The 16,342-nt window shown below is 34.2% G+C and overlaps 1 protein-coding gene across 2 annotated transcripts in view; it reads right to left on the reverse strand.

Moving 5' to 3' along the window:
• Positions 1-2,839: 2,839 nt before the first annotated feature.
• LOC138713240 (nucleoplasmin-like protein) overlaps positions 2,840-16,342 on the reverse strand; it is a 33,532-nt gene continuing 20,029 nt past the window's right edge. The window contains exons 5-7 of one of the 2 annotated variants that reach the window (XM_069845192.1): positions 12,256-12,318; positions 9,296-9,376; positions 2,840-3,680 (exon numbers count right to left, since the gene is read on the reverse strand). In XM_069845192.1, coding sequence (XP_069701293.1) covers positions 9,314-9,376; positions 12,256-12,318 — 126 coding nt within the window. In that variant the 3' untranslated portion in view covers positions 2,840-3,680; positions 9,296-9,313. The remainder of the gene's footprint in view (positions 3,681-9,295; positions 9,377-12,255; positions 12,319-16,342) is intronic. The other variant, XM_069845184.1, reaches the window with a different exon arrangement.

Here is a 16,342-nt window from a genome sequence, read left to right on the forward strand (position 1 = left end):
CTAAATCGATGAACACAAAACACGGAACGGCACGTTGAGCAGCCAATTTCGACAATTCATTGTTGTACTGTTTTGAACCACAGGCAAAAAGAGCATTCAAATAATTTTAAATTGTTTGGAAATACCTGGACTCGAATGAAGTTCCCTCTTCCACTTTCTGCCATACCCACATCCTTAGTTTTCTTCTATAATATCACTATATTTTTCCTACGATCTCCACTAAATATCGAGTTCAAACCGCGAGAAATTAGCTGTGCGTGCACTCTTCTTCATCGGCTCCATCGAAAACAAAAGTGAGTCGATTTGGAAGTTGCGCGTTCAGTTTCGCACCTAACGGAAAATATCGACTAGTGCTCTGATTAAAAGGAGGAAATCGTGTCTATATTAAACTATGTTCAAAGTACAGATCGCATTATGCCGCCCAAAAATCGCGTTTTTCGGGACGAATATCGCCCAAATGGAGATAGTCGCAATTCTTTAAAAAGAGGTCGCAAAATCCCTATTTATGTAGCCCAAACGGCGAAATATCGTCCAATCTGGCCACCCTGTGTCAACAATTGAATGCAGCTTTGTATTAAAACGAGAAATAAATGTAATCCATGCTATTGTTACAACCAAACTAAAATAATTATTTGTTTAATGTTTCTTAAGAGCGAAATGTATGTTACGTGATAAGATTTAAAAAAATATATTCTTCAAACTTACTTCCTCACATGAGGAATAACGTTGTTATGTTGCTCATTGCGTGAATAAATTTCTGGCGAATTGGCTACAATTCCAATAACTTTCCCGACAAAACATTCTCAAAATTGCTAACAGGTAAATCCAGTATATTCTTGTTCACGTGAAAAAATAGTACATGTTTGTGAAAAAGACTTAGGCTAATTAAAAAAAAATACGCTACTAAGTGCGAAAAGCAGACATTCGGAAGGATCACAAATTATTGAATCAGTAAAATCGTCGACAAACAAATCTATGACGTCGTGAACGTGAAAAAAGTGCCGGAAGCCCGCATTCAGAATTGAACACGGGATATAATCAGGCGACGAGACAGTTCGGACCAGGATGCGAATAACGGGGGGTGGGGGAAGATTTCCCCTCCCCCCGTTGGAAAGTTGTCCCCCTCTCATAAATTCATATTAATATCCCTGCCAGGGATAACTTCTATCCCCCTCACAAAATATAATGGTTTTTAGTAGGTTATTTTACGACGCTACATCAACATCTTAGGTTATTTAGCGTCTGATTGAGATGGTGATAATGCCGGTGAAATGAGTTCGGAGTCCAGCACCGACAGTTACCCAGCATTTGCTCATATTGGTTGAGGGAAAACCCCGGAAAAAACCTCAACCAAGTAACTTGCCCCGATCGGGATTCGAACCCGGGCCACCTGGTTTCTCGGTCAGACGTGATAATCATTATTCCACGTGTGGACTAATTGTTTTAATAAGAGTATAATATTATAAAGTATAATGTAAGTAAAGAAAATAATATTGGTATGTTATCACTGGCAAGCTGACTATCAGTAACTTAAGAATTGCACATCTTATCTTAATGTCTGTTCATGGATATAATAATAATTATTATTATTACTATTACTATTATTATTATTATAATAGCGATATTTTCGTTCATATGCAGTTGATGACGGTGACGGACCTAGTGTGAAAGCAGTATGTGAACTTACGAGAGAAGTTTCATATTCACCAACAAAGTGGACAATATTATTCTTGGTGAATAAGACATAAATTGTTTGATGAAAGAGTAATGGAACGGAGAAAAATTCTCTCCGGCACCGGGATTTGAACCCGGGTTTTCAGCTCTACGTGCTGATGCTTTATCCACTAAGTCACACCGGATACCCATCTCGGTGTCGGACAGAATCGTCTCAGTTTAAGTTCCAACTCTTGGGTTCCCTCTAGTGGCCGCCCTCTGCACTACGTCATAGATGTCTATGAACAAAGGACTGAAGTCCACACATGTGCTGAGGTGCACTCGTTATGAGTGACTAGTTGGCCGGGATCCGACGGAATAAGCGCTGTCTTAAATCACATATATTATTTTAATGTACCGAAGTACATATGATATTTCCATGCAGATATTCTGTGTCATCATACGATGAGAGAGTAATGGAATGGAGAAAAATTCTCTCCGGCACTGGGATTTGAACACGGGTTTTCAGCTCTACGTGCTGATGCTTTATCCATTAAGTCACACCGGATGATTCTTCACATTACTTAGATTAAAAGTCTACCAAGAAATTGTGTACAATGATGAATAAGTGATAAATTACACGATTCTAGCTTAAAATATATTGGAGATAGTTAATTTTCAAATTCTTACATGTTAACATGGAAAAAGCATAGAGAACACGTCTTCCTAGTGTCCTTAAGATTATGAATTCTTTCTTCAGATGATCTCACTTTTAATTCTTTTAAAATAGTACAAATTGCTTTGAACATTGCTATACGACAGAGTGCCAAAAAATCTATTTTTGGAGGTGCATCAGGGGTGCTAAAAACTAGTATTTCAGCGAAAATTGAAACGAATTCTTTACTGCCATCTGATGAGAAAATAAAAAGAAGAGGAGAGATGGTTTAATAAATTCAGAAGACGTAATTGAGAGGATGCGGTGAGGTTTCTGCAGTGTCACACGTGAAAACAATTCTAGGTTTCGGAACTAGACGCCATCATCAGGGAAATTTAAGGAGAGATAAAGTATTTGTTGAGGACAATTTCCAAGAGTGTGAAAGGTTGGCTGTTTTTATATCCATGACAGTGCAAAACTCAAGTACTCCAATCATAAATTATGTGGGAGACTAAATCATAACTCAGAGTGTTAAATTTGTATAAATTTATTTAAATACATTTCTTCCAGCTCCAACAACAGTACGGTAATTCATGATAAATTGAATTCAGGTACATAAAAGTACATAAAACCTATTACAACACATTAACTTATCAATGGATATACTTGAACACATGGATTTCTTCATTACTAAACACCTGGTTTGGTTTCATTCAGCATTGCCAACGAAGTCCTAGATTCACGTTTGTTTTGCGACTTTAGGTTAATTTAGATAGGTTGGTTAGGTTAAGTAAGAAAGTACACAATAGGCTTAGATTAATTTGCATGCCATATGTTAGGTTAGGTAAAGTAGTGTAGTTACAGTAGCCATAATTTGTAAATGAATCAATCCGAATTCATTCGTGAAAATCAAGGACGAAATATTGGAAGATTAGCCAAATTCATTTGTTATTCTCTAGTTGGCAATGTAGACATCCAATTGTTTGTATGCCTGACTCTCATCTGTTGTAACAGAATGCAAGAAGTCCATGTGCCCAAATTATCATTAAATGACTAACACGAAAAAAAATACAAAAACAACACAGTCTGAAATATACTGAACACATTTTGGCAATACCATGCATAAAACCTTTGTAAATCTTCGCACAAAAATAATTATTGGTTTTGTTACTAGAGTGTCCTTTGAAAACGGACGTAATATGCCACAGTGCGAGGTAAGAAATGGCAGTTAATTATCAGCTAGCAGTTTAACATCATAATGTAATACTGATTACTTTTTTCTCTTTTTTGGTGGCGATTTTGAAGGAGATTTTCCTTTTTTCTCTTTTGTAACTTCTTTTTGCTTCTTTTCAGGTTCCTGCTTTTGCTCGCTCTAAACAAAACAAAAAAAATTAAAACATTAAATTAACAACAAAAATATATTATGCATCTTGATTGCACCAACTTTTAACACTAAAGCACTTAGGAATAAAAAAATAGGCTATATAAAACTTTCACGTGTTAACTTGAACTAAGTTCACCTTGTTTGACTAGTCTCGGATTGGGAGCAATCTTCAGAACTGCATGGTCCCTGCATCTTCTGGTGTCTTCGACCCCGGTGGGGGTGGGTTTGTGTTATGTATTGTGGAGTCAAATAGCGTGTGTATTCTGAAATTCAATTGTGTTGAGAATTTGTTGTCGGAGTGTTTTTATGTATATGTGTATTTCAAATTGTTCTAGTGTGTTTAGTTTCGGTTGAACATGTAGAATTTCCATGTCTGTGTCGATGTTGTTGTAGGTGTGGTTTGTGTTTGTAATGTGTTCTGCATATGAGGAAGTCTTGTATGATTTGGTTATGGCTGTGATGTGATACAGATAAACAAAAACACACCCACAACAAATTCTCAACCCACAACTGAATTTCAGAACACACACACTATTTGACATAACACAAACGCATCCCCAGCTAGGATGTAGACCCCAGAAGACACAAGATCACGCAGTTCTGAAGATGGCTCCCTAGTTAACCAAGATATTTTTAAACTTAGTTCAAGTTAACACGTGAAAGTCGTATGTATTTTTATTCCTGAAAATATATTTCAAGGTAACAGCAAACTCTATGTAGTTTATTATTCTAGACCAGATTTTTTTTATGAAGGGGACAGTATGTTAGTTTGTTACATACATTAAAATTTCGAACAATTCACATAAAATAGTATTGTATTGTATTTATTAACATTCCATGGTATTCATACATTGCTAGAATATGGAACAAGTCAAAAAACTTAATACTATTATAAAGTCTTAATTTATAGTCACAGTCTAGATGAAATATATACAGAAGAGGTTTACATTATAGTCTACTAGTACAACACAAAGTTTTAGTATCAATTTCATGAAGTGTTATTGAATGTCATGAATTCACCTACAGAATAGAAGGCGTGAGAAATTAGGTACTTCTTTAATTTGGCCCTAAATAATCTTATGTTTTGAGTTTCATTTTTTATATCGATAGGGACGCTATTAAAAATTTTTACTGCCATATAACGCACTAGTAAGTAATATACATGAACATTTCGCATAGCGGTAAGTGTGTAATGTTATATAATTTGTCTGTAAAATCATTTTATATTTTAAATTACTTATACTAAATTTAGATTAAATGTAAGAAAATTTTTATTAAAACATTTTTATACTATAAATGAATGAGAGAAATATTTTGAATTATCTTGACGAAACCGATGTTTATGTATGGAAATTTATGGTCAATAAAAAAAATATGGAGTACTGTGAATAAAAAATCTGAATGTATCTGCTACAAGGAACATTGTCCTGTACACATCTAGATGACACATCCAGTTAATATTAATTTAACTTATACTTTGATTAAAAGTACTTTGTAATCACTAGTTCATGCATTCTAAGACCAATGTTGCCATGTCATACACTCTTCCAGTATTAGTACTTGATATTTTGTTTGTTTGTTGCTTTGCAAAATAAACATCCTTTTCCTTGTCGTGTGAACAAGGCTCTGCCCGAAATGGACTTAGACAAAATTCAAGCTACAGGAAAGGAGTAACTTTTTGTGTTTAAAGCTGTACATATTGTATAATCTGCATGTATTTTTATTATTCTGTATACAGAGTGATTCACGAGGAGTTACCATCACTTACGGAGCTTAATTCCGAAGACATTCTGAGCAAAAACTGTCATATAAACATGATCCTATTCCTATCCTCAGTATTTTCAGAGTTACAATAATCTGAAGTTGTTTGTAAAGTACCTTTTTTCTTTAGCTTGAAGAGTTACAAACACAAAGTCTTCTTGACTTCATAGACTCTTCTACACAGCAATGGTACCAACATCTGATTAGAATGGACATAAACCACATTCCTGTACTGATGTTCCTATATCAACTAGTTGGTAGAAGGGATCTTGGCAGGCCCAGAAAGAGATTGTGATTTCCTGGAAATGGAACAGGCCTAAAGGCCTAAACCAGGATGTATTTGATGATGATGATGATGGAGTAAAAAAACTTACAAATCGAGAATGAACTATTCAAAAGTACCATTTCCTTAATAGGCTAATATTCTGAAGCTGAAAATGTGTTATTAATTGCTTAGTTGCTTCGCACAGATTTTTTTTTTTTTCCCCAATTTTTAACTAAAAATTACATTATTTTTACGCCCTTATCACAATAACTGTTACAAATCACACTACTTTTAGCAAGTTGATTCTTTACAGTTCAATTTTGGATCCTAATGTAGGATTTGTAACAATTTGTTTTGACAAGTGCGCAAGAAAATGTAATTTTGTAGTTATAAAAAAAAAAAAAAAAAAAAAAAAAATCTATACGAAGCAACTATGGAATTCACAACACATTTTAGCCAATTAAAGAAATGATACTTCTGAATAGTTCATTCATTATCTGTAATATTCTTTAACCCTTAAAACTAAAGAAAAAAGGTATCTGTATGATAAGACTTTCCTGTGTTGAACTTCAACGTACCTCATTTACATGTTTCGACCTATTTATGGATCATTTTCAGAACTGGTCGTTGTTGGTCTTGGCGCCTCTTGTTCTGTTTCCTGTGAGGGTGCCTTCGTGTGGTATAGTGTAGAGTCAAAGAGAGTGTGTGTTTTGAAATTGAGTTGTGTGTTGAGAATTTCGTTGGGGTGTGTTTTCGTGTGTCTGTATATTTCATATTGAACAAGTGGCGCCAAGACCAACAACGACCAGTTCTGAGGATGACCCATAAATAGGTCGAAACATGTAAACGAGGTACGATAGAATTTAACACAAAGTCTTATCATACATATTCCGAAGTGATACACTGTTAAAAGTTGTGTAATCAAGATATAGAAAAAAGGTATTTTATAAGCAACTAAAATTAGTGTAACTCTGAAAATATTGAGAATAGGACCCATGTTCATATGATTTTTTTTTGTTCAAAATTTCTTCGGAAATATGCTCCATAAATGGCGGTATTTCTTCGTGAATCACCCTGTATAATCTCCAAGTTCTAATTGAGGACCGTTTTCACAAAACTCAACAAACGCCACTCTAAAAATTTTACAGGAAACGTTTTTTTTTTTAGTTTATTTTCAGACCTTTGATGCTATAATTCTGAAAAAAATTGGACATTGTTCCTCTTTCAGAGATGCGTTAATTGATATGAAGTGCAACTATTATTGTTATCTTATTTTATTGGAAAAAAATATGAGAAAAGTTAAGAATTTTACAAAACTCAACATATCCACTTTTTTTAAATGCACATGCCTTAAAATGTTAAAATATTTTTCATTCGCAGCTGTAAAATCCTCATCAAAATCATAAATACGTATTTTAAAATAGTGCTGAAGTACTGCTGAATTAAAAACTGCTAATTGAGCACACAGAAACCTAATTTCAAGCTTTTTTTTTTCTTCAAAATTTGTTATTGACTTACAAGAACTCTTTATTTGCACGAATTAACTGTTTCTATTTGTGCAATATATTACACAGATCACTGAAGATCAAAATCGTGCAGAATAATCTCAGTGCAATGGTTCATCATAATCCATTCTATTGTCAGAATCTTTGGCACATCCCTTTAAAACTTAACTATAAAAAACCTTGCTTCCCCTCTCCGAAATACCATTATGGAAGTAACTCATTAACTTCCTCATATCATTAGCTTTGTTTTTACTGACATGGTTCACCAGTGAAAGGTCAGATGCTTTAGACATTACAGAAGCACTTGTCTTTCTTGGTTTAAACACTTGAACTTCTATTGGTGCAGAAAAATATGTTTTGTACATAACACTTTACATGATTCTTACAAGTTCTTGGTACGTAAGTACTCTCATCTCAGATATTTTAAATGGTAATTTGACTTTTACAATATTTTTTGTCATCGATTTTAAATCATAAGTATGCCAGTCTTTGCCCAAAACTTTTACGTCCCCAAACATTGTCATAATTTCACAATAATCTGATGGCAATATGATGTGTTCATGTGTTCTCAGCTCTTTCTCTATCAATTGAAACACGTGGTCCCAAGGCATATAGCTATGGTCACGGATAGGAAAGAAATGTTTAATTTCTTTAAAAACTTCAGAGCTTTCCAGACAACCAACAAGCATAGCAATCATTATGCAATTTTTATTCTGAGACTCACAAGAATCTGAAAACAATATCTAAGAGTTAAATTTCAGGATTTTTCTGTGAGTAAACATTTTTTTTTTCTAAATTACCTATGTAATCCTTCAATGTCGTAATAACATATCTGTCACTTTTTTAAACGTAGCAGCACATAGGCCTACTGGGAAATCGTCTCCATTTTCACCTCTTACGAAATATAAAACAGACACAAATCTTTCTAACTTTTTGAAGTCCTTCTATGCCGTTTAGGTAGATCAACTTTCATGTCTTAGCAAAAAATTATCCTGTTCAACTTTTGTGCTATCTGTGAATAAATTGTCTCGAAAATTAATTAGATCAGTTAAGCAGAAAGAACCTGCAGCACGTTTTCTTTTTTCCCTGTTCTCAATGATTACAGTCTAGTTTGGATGTATGCCGTTATTTTTAGGCGCAACTGTATATTTCTTACACTTAGTTTAACATACTCTGCTTGTACTCTTCCTGCTCCTTTCAGTAGCTTGAACGGATTTAGAATACTCAGGGTTCTTATCCAATTTTCATCAGTATTCACAAAATACATGCACTTAAAACAGCAGCCAGATTTATACTGAATTAATGCAGCAACCAACAAAATATTGTATAATATTCGAGCTCCGAAATGTGTCACTGTTGTCAAAATGCAAATGTATTACATTGTTGTAAAATACTGTAGCATGTGAAACAGGATAGAAGTGTGAAATGTTGAGTTGGAGGATATGTTGAGTTTTGTGAAAATTTAAGAACTGGAGTTGTCGAGTTTTGTAAAAACTCTCTACATTGAGGCACTCTTTTCAACGGAAAATATTGAGTTTTGTGATATTATGAGCACTGCATCATTTTCCTCTCATTACAATTGACCAGAATCCGTCAAAACCCGCAATTCGAAAAAAATTGCGTTTGTTGAGTTTTGTTAAAACGGTCCTCAATTTGAATGAGAATGTCAAATAATACCGTACTGGTAACTAATAATAATGCAAAACTGTAGCAACGAAAAAATACGATGAAAAATAAGTTAATAGACAGGGGGAAAATTGATACGAAAAGCTATAGTGAACAAATTATATAAAGAAAAGAAAACGAAAAGTTATATACGATTTTGTGAAGTGAAGAAGAAATTGCATGGAGATCAGGAGGAAATAAAAAATCACGCGGACATGAAAAGCCAGTAAGAAGTTTCATGAAGGGCGGTAGTGAAGAAGAAATTATTGTATTAAAAAGACAAGCAAGGAAGAAATAGTCTGTTCCAAGCAGATATTGCTTTGTCCCTTATAATGTAATGAACAAGCGAACTATGAAGCAAGAAAAGCAGATCGACATGCTAGAGACGAAGGTTCCGTCTTTAATACCTTACACAGCCAGCAAGATCAGAACTTCCTGTACTTTGGAACGGTACTTCCATAATGGAACCAGAACATGTGGTGCTGATTCTAAGAAAAATATAACAATGAACAGAGTTCAAAGACGATTTTCATATTATACTCCGTTAAAACTTTGTTCAATTAAAATGTATTAAAATTATTCTCCAATTCTGCTAAACACTTGGTCATCTGCAAATAACAGTGGCGGCTCCTGCATATTTCTTAAGAGGAGGAAAGAAGTTAACAGCACGAAATGACACCTTCTTGAATGAAACATGCTACAAATTAGCCTACATGCATACATGTAAGACCAGGTAGTGTTGGGGTTGGCCTTCCCTTCTGTATAGCAATAATCTGTTCTTGTAAACTGAGTTTCCTAAATTGTCCAAAATATGTTATGTTTTAACTTCCATTCATTGTTGAATAATTGCGCAAATTAACAATTACAAGAAAATTCACAACCTCGTAGCATTTTTTCGAGCACACTACAGCATCACACGTGTTGGAAGAGACTAGCTACTAACTCGTAACCAGAACCGTTTTACGGAAATGGAAATGGGAAATAATCTGAGGAAAGCAAGAACACTGCACCCACCCACGTGGTCTGTGTTGCCACAAGATCAGTATCACATGCTTTTGAAGAATATCAGGTCTTGTGGCTGTTGCCCTGTCTAGTAAACAATGAATGGAAGTGAATTTCAGGGGCCAAAAGACCTGCGATACTAACGTAGAACTAACTACTTCCTCTTTGTTTTATATAAACCCAACTTTAACTTCCAAATATCCTTTAAAGATTCAAACCATGAATATTAGCCTATATAAAGTGCAATGGATAATATTTATTTATAATTTTTAAAAAAGTTTATATGGTATCTTTCATAGCTTTGCGTTAAAACTGTTTTTGTTGTGTCTCCTCCTAGATGTGTTATAGTCCGGTTGAATGCAACATCGTTAGGTGGCAGCGGTAGCGAGCTTGCTGCACGACCAGTGGTTTCTATTTCCCACCCATGCGCTGATTCAGAGGAGGATCTCCTCCCTCTCCGTTCATTTACTTGCTTTAAAACTCTGCTTCTTTCTCTGGCCGCTAGTGCGCTGTTGTCTATGTGTGTTAACTGCAATAGAGGAGGAATGGATTGACTTTTCTCTACACAGACAATCTCGCATCTTTCTCACAGTTTTCTACAGCACATGAGCGCGCGTCGTTTAAAACTCGATCAACCGAGTTTTTCTTATAGCTGTGAACTTAAAAATCATTGAATCTTCCTCGAATTTCAAGGCACATATTTTATTTCGTATTCACTTTCAAAAGAAAAAAAATGTGAGAAGGACGTTCCTCCCTTCCCTCCCCCGAGGAACCGCCACTGGCAAATAATATTGTTGAAGTACTGCGATTATGATTAACTTTTACTTCTTTAGGTGCTGTAATCTTCTATATTTCAATTATTTTATTCATACAGAGATCAAACAGAATTGAAGATAAACCAAAACCTTGATGTAGTCCCCTATTAACTAATAGCCTCTTCCCCTTCTTCATAATATTCTTTAAAGATTTTCAACACTTACAGTATACACATAGAAATAAGAATATATTTTAGAAACAACGCCTTCAACATCATTAGGAAGGGCATCATCAACCATCTGGATAGTATTGTGAATTATATGAGCAGAACGCCCAACCTCAAGTTATGACCTAAACTTCCTTTCAGTTTTGTGAAGACGTTGACACCCTTTCTAGATACACTGCCAAAATTACACTTCGTATTATCTGCACAAAGAGCTATTGTTTTTTTACTGAAGTTTCTCCAGGCAAAGATTTAAAGGGTTACGTATGTATGTATGTATGTATGTATGTATTTTTATTTCGTCCTAATGATCATACAGGATGATGTTGGACACGTCAAATTAATACTAAAAACAGTTCTAAAACTAATACACATTTACAAAATAATGCTAATATATATAACATGGTGTATTATACTGACAAATGATTGAGCACTACCACTAAAATTGTCAAATCTTCGCACAATAAACCTAGAATGAATAATTATCTATGAAAACTTTATCATCTACTATTAATAAATATATATGTACAACTTAACATTTAATAATTGTAAATACTAACATTCAAGATATTCTTGTACTGAATAAAAACAACCATCCATAAGAAATTTCTTTAATTCTTTTTTGAATTTAACATCAGCATTTAAGTGTTTAATTGACCCGGGTAATTTATTATAAAGAAGTCTGCTGTTATAGGAAAAACTTTTTTCGAAAAGAGAACTTTTGTGTCCAAACAGGTGCAAATTAGACCTTCTTCTTGTACAGTGATTGTGAATTTGTTCATTTCTGGTAAATTTTTGGAGTTGTTTATGGACGCAAATCAAAATCTCGTATATATAAATGCATGGTACAGTGAGAATGTTTAGAATTTTGAAATAAGATCTACAGCTTGTGTTGGTGGGGAGATTTAACATAATTCTTATGACTCTTTTGAATTTGGAATATTCTGGAACAATGGTTAGATTTTCCCCTTACAGCTTACAGCAGTAAAATTTTGGAAATATTCAACATTTTTTCCCTCCATTGCTGTATCTTTTACAATAATGAAAATTGGTATGTGTAAAAGACTGTCCTTCTGGTTTCCTATTGTGGTAGGATGTGTTCATGATTGTCTCGAAAAGAGTGTGTGTTTTGAAATTCAATTGAGTGTTGAGAATGTGTTGTGGGTGTGATTTTGTGCGTTTATAAATTTCATATTGTTCTAGCATATGGAGTAAGCCTACGATTTAAAATGTTAACACAATGAAGTCGCTGTTTATTTAATTTAAATAATTTTATAGTTCAATGATTATATAAGTATTACAAGAGTGTATTTAAGAATGAAGTGCAAACATATATCATAACAGTTGTCACCATTGTACAGAATGGACAGTTATGAATCATCATACCTGAAACTTCTGTGGTTTCTCTGCTTTCCTCTTCCTTTTGGACACAGCAGGCTTCTCAGGAGCCTGAAAAATCAGTTCATAGTACTGTTACTTCTGTGCTGACAGACTCCAAACCCTTCAATATTTAGGACTTAGGAACATGATTCAGAGAGGGAGGCAGCTGTGCCCCTTCAGGTAGAAACTGCAAAAATTTTATTTTCCTTAAACTGTGTGTTATACTCCAGGGCTTAACCAAGAACTGTAGCCAGTGGCATAAGCAGAATTTTGTCAAGAATGGGATTATTATTAACATTGTTTACAATTTACATAATCGGCATTTTCAATAGTTTATTATTATTATTATTATTATTTACTGGCTTTTAAGGAACCCGGAGGTTCATTGCCGCCCTCACATAAGCCCGCCAGCGATCCCTATCCTGAGCAAGATTAATTAAGTCTCTACCATCTTATCCCACCTCCCTCAAATCCATTTTAATATTATCCTCCCATCTACGTCTCGGCCTCCCTAAAGGTCTTTTTCCCTCCCAACTAACACACTATATGCATTTCTGGATTCGCCCATACGTGCTACACGTCCTGCCCATCTCAAACGTCTGGATTTTATGTTCCTAATTATGTCAGGTGAAGAATACAATGCGTGCAGCACTGCGTTGTGTAACTTTCTCCATTCTCCTGTAACTTCATCCCTCTTAGCCCCAAATATTTTCCTAAGAACCTTATTCTCAAACACCCTTAATCTCTGTTCCTCTCTCAAAGTGAGAGTCCAAGTTTCACAACCATACAGAACAACCAGTAATATAACTGTTTTATAAATTCTAACTTTCAGATTTTTTGACAGAAGACTAGATGACAAAAGCTTCTCAACCGAATAATAACACGCATTTCCCATATTTATTCTGCGTTTAATTTCCTCCCGAGTGTCATTTATATTTGTTACTGTTGCTCCAAGATACTTGAATTTTTCCACCTCTTCAAAAGATAAATCTCCAATTTTTATAGTTCCATTTCGTACAATATTCTGGTCACGAGACAATCATATACTTAGTCTTTTCGGGATTTACTTCCAACCCTATCGCTTTACTTGCTTCAATTAGAATTTCCGCGTTTTCCCTAATCATTTGTGGATTTTCCCCTAGCATATTCACGTCATCAGCATAGACAAGAAGCTGATGTAACCCGTTCAACTCCAAACCCTGTCTATTATCCTGAACTTTCCTAATGGCATATTCTAGAGCGAAGTTAAAAAGAAAAAAGGTGATAGTGCATCTCCTTGCTTTAGCCTGCAGTGAATTGGAAAAGCATCAGACAGAAACTGGCCTATACGGACTCTGCTGTAAGTTTCACTAAGACACATTTTAATTAATCGAACTAGTTTCTTGGGAATACCAAATTCAATAAGAATATTATTATTATTATTATTATTATTATTATTATTATTATTATTATTATTATTATTAGTTAAAATTTGAACTGTCAAATGCACAAAACATTAATGGGAGAGGATGGTATTCTTTAAAACTTTTTTCCTGTTTGGTGTAAAATATTAATTTTTTGTATGTAGAGAGCTCATAGCTGTGACAACTCAACCAAAAATAAATATTTAGAAAAAAAAAATTATTTGGGGACCCAGATTTAAAAAAAATATATCCAATGCAGGATTTTACTAAAACCGATATATCTAAACCATTTTAAATGTAGATTCATCCAGTTTTTTTGCAATGTACTTGCAAAAGCATGCTCTACAAACAATCTTCATCTTACGATGTTTGGTGACGTATATACGACCGTTGATGTGATGTGACAGGAAGTTGCAGGTTCGATTCCCGCTCGAGGTTGTGAAATTTTTCTTTCATACCATGGCATGATTGTGACTATAATACTATTTAAATTCATTACTCTACAAACTTTCTGTAACAGAATTTTGATATTTGTCCTACGTTTGTAAAATAAACAATTAAAATTTAATAACACTTTTCTGATTTCCTTTCTTGCAAACAAACTGACGTAGTTTTAAAATGAAATCAATTAACAAAATTCTGTTACAGAGAAAAGTTTCCTAATAGCCTAAAGAATATATGTTCTAAATTTCATACATGTATCTTTAATAGTTCAGAAGTTATATCCATTTTTGTCTGGCAATGTAGCAAAAAAATGACGTTACCGGTACAGTAAACCGATAAAAGGGGACGAGTGATTTAAAAATCCATAGCATAGGAAGTTTAAAAATGGCGTCTCAACATCCGATAAGGGCACAAATACACACGAAATGTTATGCAATGCATTCCACACATATCAAAGTGTATTTTAAAGAAAAAAAAATTTTTTTTTTGAAAATTCAATTTACCGGAAACAACAATAAAAGAGAAGCGAGTGATTTAAAAATCCATAATGCAGGAAGTTTAAAAATGACGTCTCAACATCTGATAAGGGCACAAATACCTACAAAATATTATGCTATGTATTCCACACATATCACAGAGTTTTTTAAAGATTTTTTTTTAATTTACTCATTTTTCACCAAAAAATACCATCCTCTCCCCTTAAACGAATGTTTCACAATCGATCAATCTTCTTAATGTATCCAGCTGTTTGCTGACAACTTATAGCCCACTGTAGTTTATTCAGAATGTTTCACAATAAAGTCAGAACTCTAACAAATAGGTAAATACCACTTTTAAAAGGAGTTTAAAATCGACAGTGCACAATATTTAACATTTGCACTGCAAAAATGTTGTTGTTTTCTAATGCCAGGCATTTGACAATAAAGTCATTTGACCTCTTGTACTCCAATATTTTTCAAAGATATTATCATGGCCAGCCACTGAAGCACAGATTTTGAGATGTTCCGAATCCAATTCTTGGTTTGAGTTGCACAATGGGCAGTTAGGGGACTGATATATTCCAATTCTATGCAGGTGTTTGGCCAAACAATCATGGCCTGTTGCCAATCTAAATGCAGCTACAGACGATTTTCGTGGTAAATCGGGAATTAACTGTGGATTATGATGCAGAGAGTTCCATTTTTTCCCTTGGGATTGTGTTATCAAATTTTGTTTGTTGAAGTCTAAGTATGTAGATTTAATAAATCTCTTCACAGAGTAATACGTAGATTTAGTAACAGGTCTGTAAGTAGCAGTGCTGCCTTTCTTTGCTAAAGCATCCGCATTCTCGTTTCCCAGGATTCCACAATGGGATGGTATCCATTGGAATACAATTCTTTTATTGAGTGATATTAATTGAGAGAGCATTTTAGTTATTTCTGCTGTTTGAGATGAAGGTGTGTGTTTAGAGACTATTGATAGAATAGCTGCTTTGGAGTCTGACAATATAACTGCATTCTTAAATTTATTGATGTGGCATAGAAGATTCCTGAGACTTTCACTTATTGCAACGATTTCTCCATCAAAACTTGTTGTTCCATACCCAAGAGATCTATAAAGTGAGAAGAGACAGCACGTAACACCTGCACCGGCACCTTGTTCTCTGGAGATCAAGGATCCGTCAGTGTATAAATGAAGCCAGTTTTGTGGAGGGTACCTAATATTAATTGTCTCTAAAGACAACTGTTTCATTATTTCAGTGTTTACTTCTGATTTCAGTATTTCTTCTGTTAAATTTAGATTATATACTATATTTAATAGAGTTAAAGGGTTTGGTTTAATTTGTAAGTTTTCTTTAAAATTCGGGATATTGATTTTCTGTTTTAATCCTTGAACAATGGATATGAAACTTTTTTTGAGTTTTCAATCTACAGAGAGGACTGTATGAATGCCAATTGTTTCCTGGTAACCTGACAAGTTTTTTATATTGAATCAGTGCTTTTTCTTCTATTGTCTGCAAAAATGTTGTTTTCTAATGCCAGGCATTTGACAAAATCATTTGACCTCTTGCACTCCAATATTTTTCAAAGATATTGTCATGGTTAGCCACTGACGCACAGATTTTGAGATGTTCTGAATCCATTTCTGTCTGCAAAAATGTCAAAACAACCTTTTCAGTATGTTTCAAAATAAGTTCAATTCCATATTGTGTTGGCTTCATTTTATTCAAAGGTTGGTATTATGCAGTAGATCTCTCTCTATAATGA

Source organism: Periplaneta americana, chromosome 2 (genome assembly GCF_040183065.1).
Source record: "Periplaneta americana isolate PAMFEO1 chromosome 2, P.americana_PAMFEO1_priV1, whole genome shotgun sequence".
NCBI classification, from domain to species: domain Eukaryota; kingdom Metazoa; phylum Arthropoda; class Insecta; order Blattodea; family Blattidae; genus Periplaneta; species Periplaneta americana.